The sequence below is a fragment of the Lolium perenne genome, chromosome 3, assembly GCF_019359855.2.
Source record: "Lolium perenne isolate Kyuss_39 chromosome 3, Kyuss_2.0, whole genome shotgun sequence".
Classification (NCBI taxonomy): domain Eukaryota; kingdom Viridiplantae; phylum Streptophyta; class Magnoliopsida; order Poales; family Poaceae; genus Lolium; species Lolium perenne.
The window spans coordinates 303502531-303515335 of NC_067246.2; the positions used below are offsets into that span (position 1 = coordinate 303502531).

The window sequence follows — 12805 nt, forward strand, 5'->3', positions numbered from 1 at the left end:
GTGTGTCTTGTCCTCATACACATCAACAGAATGGTGCCGCTGAACGGAAACACCGCCACCTTGTAGAGACTGGCCTCACCTTACTAGCTCATGCCTCCGTTCCGTTTCGGTTTTGGAGCGATGCTTTTTCCACGGCTTGTTTCTTAATAAATAGGCTTTCATCACGACTTCTACAAATGAAAACCCCACTTGAACTCTTGCTCAATGAACTCCCAGATTATACACTTCTCAAAGTTTTTGGGTGTGCTTGTTGGCCTCATCTTCGCCCATATAACAAACGTAAGCTAGAGTTTCGGTCTAAAAAGTGCGTTTTCCTTGGGTATTTGATGAGAATGTGTTCCCTTTTTCCGCACTTCCGAACAACTCTTCTACACCCATACCACCTGTGCGTTCCATTACACCGTCGCCTGATCAATTTGTAGATGCTGCATATACTCCTGCGTTGCTTCCTAACCATGCTGCAGGTATCGGACGCGGCGCTCGACTTGAGCTCCTGGATGATCAGGCGCCGGACGATGACGTGGATCACGTCCAGGACGCTCTTCCCGTGCATGCCCCATGCATGTCGGGTCGCGCCCCCCAGCCCGCTGCTGCGGCAGCTCCCTCCGCGACGCCGCCCGCGTCGCCTGCCTCGCCAGGCCCAGCGTCGGCGCTGGACGTATCCGCCGCGGCCCCGCTTGGGCCGTCTCTGCTCGGCCCACCATCGCCTAGCTCCCCGCCGCCGCTTGGGACTCCTGTGTCCGGCCCGTCATCGCCGGCCTCCTCGCCAGGGCTGGTGTCGCCGGTCTCTGCATCTCCTGCGCCAGACTCGGCCTCTGACTCGCCTTCTTCAGTACCGCCAGCTCCTGTCGCTCGTGGACCTCGCACGCGCAGTCAGGCTGGGATCTTTCGGCCTAAGGAACGCACAGATGGAACTGTTGCCTGGATTGCTGCTTGTGTCGCTGATGCCACTGCTGATCCCACTGCTGAGCCTCGTCATTTTCAGGCTGCTCTTGGTATTCCTCACTGGCGTGCTGCAATGGAGCAGGAATTTCAGGCTCTCTTGAAGAATGATACTTGGCGTCTTGTTCCTCCTGTGTCTGGAGTCAATGTCATTGATTCCAAATGGGTCTTCAAGGTCAAAAAGCATGCTGATGGTTCTATTGAACGCTACAAGGCACGCTTGGTTGCAAAGGGCTTTAAACAGAGGTATGGTCTTGATTATGAAGATACATTCAGTCCAGTTGTCAAGCCCACTACCATTCGCCTGTTGCTTTCCTTGGCTGTTACTCGAGGTTGGTTCCTTCGTCAGCTTGATGTGTAGAATGCGTTTCTGCATGGCATTCTCGAGGAGGGGGTTTATATGCGTCAGCCTCCAGGCTTTGTTGACCCTACTCGTCCTCAGCACCTCTGTCGCCTTGGTAAGGCTCTATATGGACTTAAGCAGGCTCCTCGTGCTTGGCATGCACGACTTGGCTCCGTTCTTTGAGCTCATGGGTTTGTTCCGTCCATTGCTGATACTTCATTGTTTCTTCTTCAGCGTCCTGAGGTTACGATGTACCTGCTGGTTTATGTTGATGATATCATACTTATCAGTTCTTCGGATGATGTTGCTGATCGCCTTGTGTCTTCACTTAGTGGTGATTTTGCTGTTAAGGACTTGGGTGCGCTGCACTATTTCCTTGGTCTAGAGGTTTCACGGTCTTCTGCTGGGCTGACTCTCACACAGCAGAAGTATTCTCTGGACTTGCTACGTCGTGCTGGCATGTTGAAGTGTAAACATGCTACCACTCCTATGTCTGCAACTGATCGCATGTCTGCTCTTGATGGAGACATCCTTTCGCCTGATGATGCTACTGAGTACCGCAGTCTTGTTGGAGGTCTGCAATATCTCACTATCACCAGACCTGATGTTTCTTATGCCGTCAACTGTGTGTGTCAGTATCTTCATGCACCCAGGACGTCTCATTGGTCAGCTGTGAAGCGTATTCTGCGCTATGTCAGCCTCACTGCCTCGTATGGTCTGCTTCTTCAACCGGCTCCATCATGTGTCCTTTCTGCCTTCTCCGATGCAGACTGGGCTGGCAATCCGGATGACAGGCGATCCACGGGGGGCTATGCAGTATTCTTTGGTCCTAACTTGATCGCCTGGAATGCTCGCAAGCAGGCTACAGTATCTCGCAGTAGTACTGAAGCTGAATAAAAGGCAGTTGCTAATGCTACAGCTGAACTCATATGGGTACAGTCCTTATTGAGAGAATTGAGAGTATCTCAACATCAGTCTCCAGTCCTTTGGTGTGACAACATCGGTGCTACATACCTCTCATCCAATCCGGTATTTCATGCCCGAACGAAACACATTGAAGTGGATTATCATTTTGTCAGGGAACGTGTTGCGAAGAAGCTACTCCGTATCAAGTTTATCTCCTCCAAAGATCAACTTGCTGACATCTTCACGAAGCCTCTTCCACAGCCACAGTTTGTAGGTTGTAGGCGCAATCTTAACTTGATTTGTACTTCAGACCATAGTTAAGATTGAGGGAGGGTGTTAGACTGTATATACGTAGCGTTGTATATGTCTTGTATTGTACCTCTTTGGTACCCATATATATATGAGATAGCCACACCCATATTGGGTGTCGAGCAGTTCCCAAAACCCTTTGTTTTACAGATATGAGTTAGATTCAAAAAATCAATGTTGTCAATTTATTTGATACTTCTTGCATTTGCTTTTTTTTGCGAAAAATCTACCAGTTTATTAATAATCATCAATAGTACAAAGATACCCAAAAGTAATAAAAAATACAAGTAGGTCATTCGACCGCCTAGCGACGACTACAGACACTAGCGCGAGCCGAAGGCGCTCCACCGTCCTCGCCCCTCCATCACCGAAGCCAGACAAAGCTTGTCGTAGTAGAGCTTGTTGTAGTAGACATAAGGGAAATCATCGTGCTAAGGCCTCAAATGACCAGCGCACTAGAGCAGCAACCATCGCTAATGATGACAACCGTAGATCGGAAGAAACTGACCTGAAACCACACAATCGAACACGAAAGACGACTGGATCACGAGAGATCCGCTGGACACACAACTCCACACGCCCTTCGTTGGTGCTAGATGAACCACCGGAGCGAGGATAAGACAAGAAGGACCATATTCTGACTTTAGAAAGTAGTCGCCGCCTCACCATCCTGAAGAAGAGACTGAAAACAAACTAAACGAAGAATTGAAACCTTCCTGTTGGCGAGAGGTCGCGGTCTGCCACACCTCCAAGGCTCCAAGGGCACCGGAGGCGGAGCGGACCGGCAGTGCCGCCGGTAAGAGGGATGGAACCCTAGATGGGTTTCAGAGCCGCCTTGCGACCGTCTTGTCTTTCTCTTGCCCCGTTACTTCTTGCATTTGTTAACCAACCATACATGGTTAATTGTGAGCAGTGCCACTAGCTCTAACCCTCAATCTACAGAAGGAGTGGGGCTGAGACTCATACCAACCCAGGATTGTGAGACCATAAGACTCCATTGATCTACTATGAAAATTACTTAATTATAGAGGACTATTTGGATGATCTAGTCCGATCATCCAACCATTACAACCCAGGTTTAGAGGTTACAAAATGAGAGAACACCGAAGTGTGCATTGCATTCATGCATAGAAAATCCGGGGAATTTTCGCGCTTCAAATAAAACTTACCACAGTAACTGAAGTTTCACTTGACTTGCTGGAACTGAAGTAGATCATCAAGTCAAGCGCTATAAACTTCACTGTGATCTTTGCTAAAACCTTGTTTTGGGTAGAGATGATTTGATCTATGGGCTAGATCAAATAGTAGTAGAATTACAACAAACAACACCTTAAGTAAGGATCAACTACAAGATCTTATAAAGGATCTCAACATGACATTCCTTACAACAACACATGAATAATTATTCAACTATAAATCAAAGAACACCATTAATTGAGAAACTATTCTTTACTTATCTTATCCATGTCTTCTATTAAATAAATGTTCCTACCATGAGTCACATGGTATAGCTTTTCAACTACAATACTTGAGTCAAGTCAAGAACATTCATATTCATTCTTCATTAACCTTGACCATTCCAACCTTGTTTCTCAATTCATACCATTAAACCTGAGAGAAAGGAGAGAACCATTCATATGCTTATAATATGCATTCAATAGAACCTAGCTTAATATTTAAAACAAATCCAAGTGAGGTAATTGTTGATACTAACCAATGTTATTATAAATATAAGTCAAGTACTAAACTCTAATTGACTTAGTAAGAATCTATTCTTCTAGTAAATATAGAAAGGCAAGTGTTGTGATAATTACAACTTGGTAATGATCATAAACCCTAGAGAACCTTACCTATTCAGAAGAGCTCAACATAAAGAGGTATACTCAAGTATATGGACTTATACTTAATCTTGGAGAGAGACCATAATTCACCAATGAATTGTTATGCAGCCAATACTTGGATCATTACAAATTGGGTGATGATCACAAACCCTAAGAATCTAAGTGAGTGTGTTGAGAGAAGTATTAAAGAAGAGAGATTAGTGAGGAATAAGTGGATCATGTCTAATGCATGATCTTACCTTATAAGTTGAGATGATAAGATAAACATATATATGTGAGGTATAGATCTCATTCTTCTCATGAAATAATAAGTAACTCATTAGTAGTTAACCAAACCAATACTCATGCCTTGTATAGAGTAGTAATGATCTGGTATTTAAATCTTGCCTATCCAAACACTTAAGACAACCCTAGCATTGCCTTGATACAATAATTCTACCTAAGTGAGGAGGATAACCCTAGCCAATTAAACATAACCAAGCTTATGCTCATACCTAATCCTAGTTGTGTATCACTTGGGTGATCACTACTAAAACCCTAAACCCAATTTGAGTTTCAATACAAGTATAAATTTAGATTACAAGTAGAACCCTGCCATGCCTCATGCCTATTTTATACTTCAATTAGTGAAGCATCACCAAAACCCTAAACCCTTTCACATAGGATCTGCTCTAAGTAATTCAAGCTAATGATGGCTAAATGAGTTTAATCATCATAAATTTATCCAACCATCTTCTTAAACCCTAAGAACCCACATGAAATCATAAACTCATTCCACTCTCAACACCATTTAATTAAAACTTCAACTATAATTACATTACATGTAAACAATACATATTATTAAACCTTGATTTCTAAATTAAACCTGAATAAGAGTTACTCTAGTTATTAAATCTTGTGATGATTAATAAAATGTCAAACCATCACTAATTTTGATTCAAAGTAATTAGTAACCACAACTCTATTACCAATTATCATTTTAGGAGTTATACCATAGCTTAGAAACCTAGTTTCAATTTGAGTAAAACCTTGATTCCATTATTTCATGTGATCATCCTAAATTAGTGCACTCCTAAAACCCTAGGGGACTAGCCCATATGATTATATCCACTTCAACTTTAGATGTAGAAACTTAATAAACAACCAATGAATGCATTCTTATGATCCACTAGCATAAACCAAGTCACATGAGACTATCATTTCATGTCCATATACTTAGTTTAAACCTATATAATTCACTAGTGCCACCTAGATATAAACCCTAACAGGTTAATTAGATTAGTACCATTGATCCATATTACTATATATCATACCATTAAGGTCAACTGTAAGGGTATATTGCCCCTATGTGTGGTTTTGGTAATCAATGACAACCCCTATGGACTAATGTTTTCATTGAGTTTATATGAAGGAATATTCCATAGGTACTACTTGCTCTCCATGTGTTGGATTCAAGTATGGATGTCATGAAGATAAAGATATACCTTGTGTATTGGCATCAAGATCATCGGTATGAAGATATATATGTGATATGATCAAGAAGAAGAAATGAAGATGGAGTTCTTATGTGGAACTCAATATTAGCCATGCTCTATCTTAAGTGAGTATGAGAAGATACAAGGTTGAGTTGGGCAAGTTCAAGTTGAGCATCTTGAGTGGATCACATACTTGAAGCTTGCCGTCCATTTGGTGATGATGGACATGTGAAGATGTGCATCAATAGAGCTTTACCATCATGGTGTATGGGGAGCATTTGTGAGTCTTCACGAAGCGACGATGATCAAGTGAGGCATTCCGGCTTGAGTGGAGCTTGAAGAGCCATCATCAAGATCAAGCGGGATGCGCAAGGCAAAGGTATGGCCTTGCTAGGTTTTCCTTTTACCGATCTCAAGGTGGTTGTTGGGAGACCGGATTATAGGATAGATAGCTGCACTATCAAGAGGGGCTTTCGGTTGGGTAACTTGATCGCATCGTCTTAGGGAGCTCAATCCTTTGCATACTTTGCATATCCGTATTGCTTATTGGTGTTTCTCTGTGTAAGGTTCTTGAGCTTGTTGCTAGCTTTACAACGAGCCCAAGTTCATCGAAATCGGAATCCGCATGCATCTTCTATTGCGTTTTCGAGTTTGGACGTCTTCACCGTTTCTTGACGGTGGGAGACTCCCTCTCTAAAATCATCTAAAATGTTCTGTGAGGAGTCTCCATATTTGTTGGGGTTCTATTCGTCGTTATCTTTCCAACAAAATTGGTTTCATGTCAATCGGAGTTCGGGAGCATTAGTTATCACAGTTTTTGTATAAACATGTTTTCCTGCTCACCCAGTCAGGGACCCGGTTGGACCGGCCCACGCGCCGGCCGGTTCCGGTCTGCCGCCCGGTTAGCTGGCCTCCCAACCGGCCTGCCCGGCGTGCCGACCGGTCAACCGGGCGGCAACCGGGCGCCAACCAGATGTCCTCGGGGTTCGGCCTACCGACCGGTTTGGACCGGCTGGTCCGGTCTGTGGCCCGGTCTGACCGGGCCCTGGACTGGACGGCCCGGCCCCAGGCCCGGTTGACCGGCTTCCTCGATGGTTGACTCAGCCCAACTTTTCCCCAACGGTTATATTTGCTCTTGGGCTATAAATAGCCCTTCTTCCACCTTGGGCTGTGTAGTTCTTCCTATTCTCTCTCCTCCATTGTTGCATTTGAAGAACTTGCTCTCTCTCTTGATTCCTCCCATAGTTCTTGCTATTTCTTGAGGGATCTAAGAGAGGAGATCTAGATCTACACTTCCACCAATCCATTTCTTCTCTAAGTGAGGGGAACTCTTGGGGTCTAGATCTTGGAGTCTTTTGTTGACTTTCCCCATTGTTCTTCCTCTCCAATCTCATCCTAGCATTTGTTGTTTGGGTGGGATTTGAGAGTGAAGGATTTGAACACCTCTAGTGTTCTTGCTTTGCATCATTGCATAGTGTTGAGCTCTCCACCACGATTAGTTCGAGTGAGAGACCGTGAGCTTGTTACTCTTGGAGGGAGACCTCCTAGTTGGCTTGGTGATTGGTGCTCCGGTGATCTCTTCAAGAAGATTGTGAAGAGGCCCGGGCTTCTCCTTCGTGGAGCTTGTGAAGTGGTTGTGGAGCTTGCCATCTCCGGAGCGGAGGAAAAGCTAACCATAAGGAAAGGGCCATTATCCTTCGTGGGTGTGGTTCGGAGAATAGGGTGAGCCTTCGTGGCGCGGGGAATCCTTCGTGGGACCTCCACTCCTCCAAACGTGACGTACCTTCTTGCAAAGGAAGGGAACACGGGAATACATCCTCGTCTCCGCGTGCCTCGGTTATTTCTATACCCGAGCTCTCTTTCCTTGTGATAGCCATCGTGCTTGAAGTACATATATCTTGCTATCACTTGTGCTACATATATCTTGTGCCTATCTTGCTTAGCTCTAGTTGCCATTGTTACACTTAGTTGAGCTTAGCATATTTAGGGTTTGTGCTTGTAAACTAAACGTTAGTTTAATTCCGCATTCTTACAAGACAAATCCGCAAGAGTTTGTAATTGCCTATTCACCCCCCCTCTAGGCGATATCTCGATCTTTCATCAACCTTAACCATCAAACCCTAGTAGAACCATAATGATAAACCCTAGTACCAATCTTGTGTAACAATTCACAACACATGCTCCTATTCCACTAAACCCTACTTAGGAAATGATAAGCCACTTAGCTTAGAAACCATTAGAGATTATTTAGTAAAGCAAATGTGAAGCCATAGTAAACCTAATAGAAAACCTATGAAACCATCTTAATAACTATCCTTTGATGTAATGTATATGGGAAATCATGGTAATAACCCTACCAATACTTGCTACATATAAACCCATTCCACTTAAAGGACTCAACTAGTTTTTATTAGAAAACTAAATGAAACCATTAGTAAACCCTAGAAGCCATAGCTCCTATTTAAAATAGTTCTTATTCTTATTAACCTGTTCTTCAAAAGTTATTCTTTTGAAGTACAAATGTTAATCAAACCATAGAAGCCCTAGTTCTTATTTGAAGTACTTACTATTTCTCAATCAACATGTTCTTCAAAAGTTATTCTTTTAAAGTATAGTATAAGTAATCATCAACCATGTTCTGTAGAACTTAAAATTGACAACTATTCTTTAAATATTGTTCCACCACTATTCTTTATGTGTATGATTGTTATGATGTCTTATATCACTTGGATATGATGCTAATATAACCAAACCCTAATAAGAACCTTGTTTGAGAACCATTCTAAAAGTGCAACCAACCCTAAAGAAATCTTTACAACTCATACATCTTAAACCATCGAGGTTAGGTTACGCTCGGGACGATTGCATCTCATACTATGCATTATAGCATCTTTGCCAGTTCTTTAAACATTGTACTTACCGGACGATGATGGTATTTCAGAATTTGGAGTTATCACGTATCGAAGCTTTTGCCTGCATAATCTTGCAGTCAAGAAAGGCAAGTTCATCGCTTGCTCATGTCATTTGATTATTTGTATCAAACAATATGCAAAGTACTATACTTATCACTCATGCATTGAAAAGCAAAGTATTATTTTACAATTATGAATATGACTATGTGGTGGGCAATGGAACCATGGTATGTGTTGATATGGTGGAGGTTCCATTGCATGGGTTATATCACCCTAGGATTAAATGAACAATGCCGTCCAGTTATTCTACCGCCGTACATATCGCGTTATCCATAAGATCTATAATGGCTCTGGGGAAGTCAGCTGTATCTTTTCCCTTCTGCACGCCAATGGATTGGTAGAGCCGGTGGGGTGTTGGAGGCACTGCCGCAATAGGTTGGGATAGCCTTTTAAATCCCCATCCATTAGTGATGATAATGAAGGATAACGTTGCATAGAAAACAAAATTTTTCCTACCGCGAACACGCAATCCAAGCCAAGATGCAATCTAGAAGATGGGAGCAGCGAGGGGATGATCAAGACTAACCCTTGAAGAGATTCCAAAGCCTATAAGAGTAGGCTCTTATTGCTGCGGTAGACGATCACTTGCCGCTTGCAAAAGCGCGTAGAAGATCTTGATCACGATCGGTTCCGGTGCCACGAACGGGCAGCACCTCCGTACTCGGTCACACGTTCGGTTGTTGATGAAGACGACGTCCACCTCCCCGTTCCAGCGGGCAGCGGAAGTAGTAGCTCCTCTTGAATCCGACAGCACGACGGCGTGGTGTCGGTGGCGGTGAAGAAGTCCGGCGGAGCTTCACTAAGCTACGCGGGAGATATGGAGGAGAAGGGGGCGGCTAGGGTTTGGGAGGGGGTGGCCGGCCACTCAAGGGGGGCGGCCAGCTTGTGGTCTTGGGGTGGCTGGCCCCCTCCCTTGGCCCCTCATTATATAGGTGGATCCCCAAGTGTTGGTGTCCAAGTCTTCGAATAAGACCCGAACAAAAAACCTTCCATAAGAGGGGGAAACCTAGCCCAACTAGGACTCCCACCCAAAGGTGGGATTTCCACCTCCCATGTGGGGGGTGGCCGGCCCCCTATGGGGAAGTCCACTTGGGACTCCTCCCCACCTAGGGCTGGCCGGCCATGGAGGTGGAGTCCCATGTGGACTCCACCTTCCTTGGTGGTTTCTTCCGGACTTTTCTAGAACCTTCTAGAACCTTCCATAGAACCTTCCGCGACATTTTATTTCACATAAAATGACATCCTATATATGAATCTTATTCTCCGGACCATTCCGGAACTCCTCGTGATGTCCGGGATCTTATCCGGGACTCCGAACAAATATTCGAACTCCATTCCATATTCAAGTACTACCATTTCAACATCCAACTTTAAGTGTGTCACCCTACGGTTCGAGAACTATGCGGACATGGTTGAGTACTCACTCCGACCAATAACCAATAGCGGGATCTGGAGATCCATAATGGCTCCCACATATTCAACGATGACTTTAGTGATCGAATGAACCATTCACATACATTACCAATTCCCTTTGTCTCGCGATATTTTACTTGTCCGAGGTTTGATCTTCGGTATCACTCTATACCTTGTTCAACCTCGTCTCCTGACAAGTACTCTTTACTCGTACCGTGGTATGTGGTCTCTTATGAACTTATTCATATGCTTGCAAGACATTAGACGACATTCCACCGAGAGGGCCCAGAGTATATCTATCCGTCATCGGGATGGACAAATCCCACTGTTGATCCATATGCCTCAACTCATACTTTCCGGATACTTAATCCCACCTTTATAGCCACCCATTTACGCAGTGGTGTTTGGTGTAATCAAAGTACCTTTCCGGTATAAGTGATTTACATGATCTCATGGTCATAAGGACTAGGTAACTATGTATCGAAAGCATATAGCAAATAACTTAATGACGAGATCTTATGCTACGCTTAATTGGGTGTGTCCATTACATCATTCATACAATGACATAACCTTGTTATTAATAACATCCAATGTTCATGATTATGAAACTAATCATCCATTAATCAACAAGCTAGTTTAAGAGGCATACTAGGGACTTCTTGTTTGTCTACATATCACACATGTACTAATGTTTCGGTTAATACAATTATAGCATGATATATAAACATTTATCATAAACATAAAGATATAAATAATAACCACTTTATTATTGCCTCTAGGGCATATCTCCTTCAGTCTCCCACTTGCACTAGAGTCAATAATCTAGTTAACATTTGTAAAGATATAACACCTTGGTCTTCTGGTGCTTTATCATGTATTGCTCACGGGAGAGGTTTTTAGTCATCGGATCTGACACGCTCAGAAACGTATGTATTTTGTAATTCATTTGCGTCTCAACGCATCACTCATTTCCAAATGAGTTGGCATTAAATATGTTTGATCTTCTGGTGGAACCTTAATTCCGCTGTCTGAAATATGTCACTAATATTGTCACACACAATATAGCTTCAAAGTTCTGACTCATTTTAACTACACCAAGTTCTCAAAGAACCTCTTGACTTAACATCCTTTGTCATTGTCAAAATAATGACATACTACGCCTTCTTTTGTAGAATCCGTCACAATATTTAGAACTCTTCTAAATCTAGCATAGACAACTTCTAGCTCATTGTGCTACCTTTTAAACAACACTTAGTCTAATTTGAGATTGAAATTATATTTTATATGTGACAAAACCAATATAGGTGTAACACCTTACAGCGATTTGTTTGTCATTTCTTCATACAAATATATATATATATCCTTAGTTCTTCTAAAGTACTCAAGGATATTCTTACTGTCGTCTAATGATCATCATATGAATCATTCTGGTATATGCTCATAACACTTTATAGCACATGATATCTGATTGTGTACATATTATTCGTGATCTATAATCACTCATGTGTTTTTACTCATTGAGTGTCAGATACACTCAAGTCTTGTTAAACCTTCACATGACAAGAACATTTTCTTAATATTTCTATATTGAACTATTTCAATATCCATCATATGTACTTTGACTTAAACTTATTTATGTGTTTCAATCTATCTTCATAGATCTTGACACTAAATTTGTTTCAGTCCATATCCTTTCATTGAAGTTAATTCTCAATGAAACCTTTTTAATCAAGTATATAATTACATCATTTATAACCAACTATATGTCACCTACATAAAGTATTATAAATGTGTCTTAGCGCTCCCACTTAATTTCTTGCAAATGCAAGCCTTTTCATCGTCTCTGATGAAATCAAAAACTCTTTGACTATTTCATCTGGTGAAGATTCCAACTCCGTGATACTTACTTCTTCCAATTGAAGCTTGTATACCTATCTAGTATTCCACGGACCAGCAAAACTCTTGGTTGTATCTTGTATACATACTTCTGTTAAGTAGTGTATTTTGCCATCCTACTAGCATATCTCATAAAAGAAATATGTAGTGATTACTAGAATAATCCACATAGATTATAAGCATTGCTACGGAAGATCTAATCTTATCGTATTCAACTCTTTGAACTTTGTCGTAAACAATTTTTCGATAAGTCAAGCTTTCTTCAAGGATATTTCATCCAAGTCTATCAATTTGATAGATCCATTTACTTTCATAAAGTATTCATCTATCTTGAATTTCATGGCGCATAGCCATTTTAACGGAGTCAAGGCCCATCATAACTTCTTTGTTTTGTAGTTGGTTTATCATTGTTCAAAATCAATCCTTTGTCCACAAATCATTTATTTGATCACAAAGTAAACCATACCTACAAGGTTCAATATGTACTTTGATCTCCATGGCTAAAACACTTTGTAGTCATGAGAGCCATGATTGTCGTGGCCGCTTCCGAAACCAATTCCGATGCTGCGCTACTCTGATCATTATGCTCAGGTTCATAAACCTTATTATATTGTCCTCCCACTCAAATACTTCACTCGAAACAATTTCTCAGAAATAAGAAACATTGACAAACACTTTTGTCTTTTGTCTCGTGGGAAGAATTCCCAA

At 42.2% G+C, this 12805-nt stretch overlaps 1 protein-coding gene across 1 annotated transcript; it reads left to right on the forward strand.

Annotated features, from left to right (window-relative positions):
- Window positions 1–1316: 1316 nt before the first annotated feature.
- LOC127340224 (uncharacterized mitochondrial protein AtMg00810-like) lies at window positions 1317–2182 on the forward strand. Its single transcript, XM_051365998.1, has 2 exons — window positions 1317–1400; window positions 1520–2182. Exons 1-2 carry the CDS (start codon window positions 1317–1319, stop codon window positions 2180–2182), a joined length of 747 nt encoding a protein of 248 aa, XP_051221958.1.
- The last annotated feature ends 10623 nt before the right edge of the window (window positions 2183–12805 follow it).

Excerpts from the sequence above, each read along its gene's own strand:
- LOC127340224 (XM_051365998.1), top strand. The coding sequence starts at position 1,317 with ATGGCATTCTCGAGGAGGGGGTTTATATGCGTCAGCCTCCAGGCTTTG. Across the intron at positions 1,401-1,519 it reads TCAGCACCTCTGTCGCCTTG|CGTCCTGAGGTTACGATGTA; the intron begins GTAAGGCTCTAT and ends TTTCTTCTTCAG.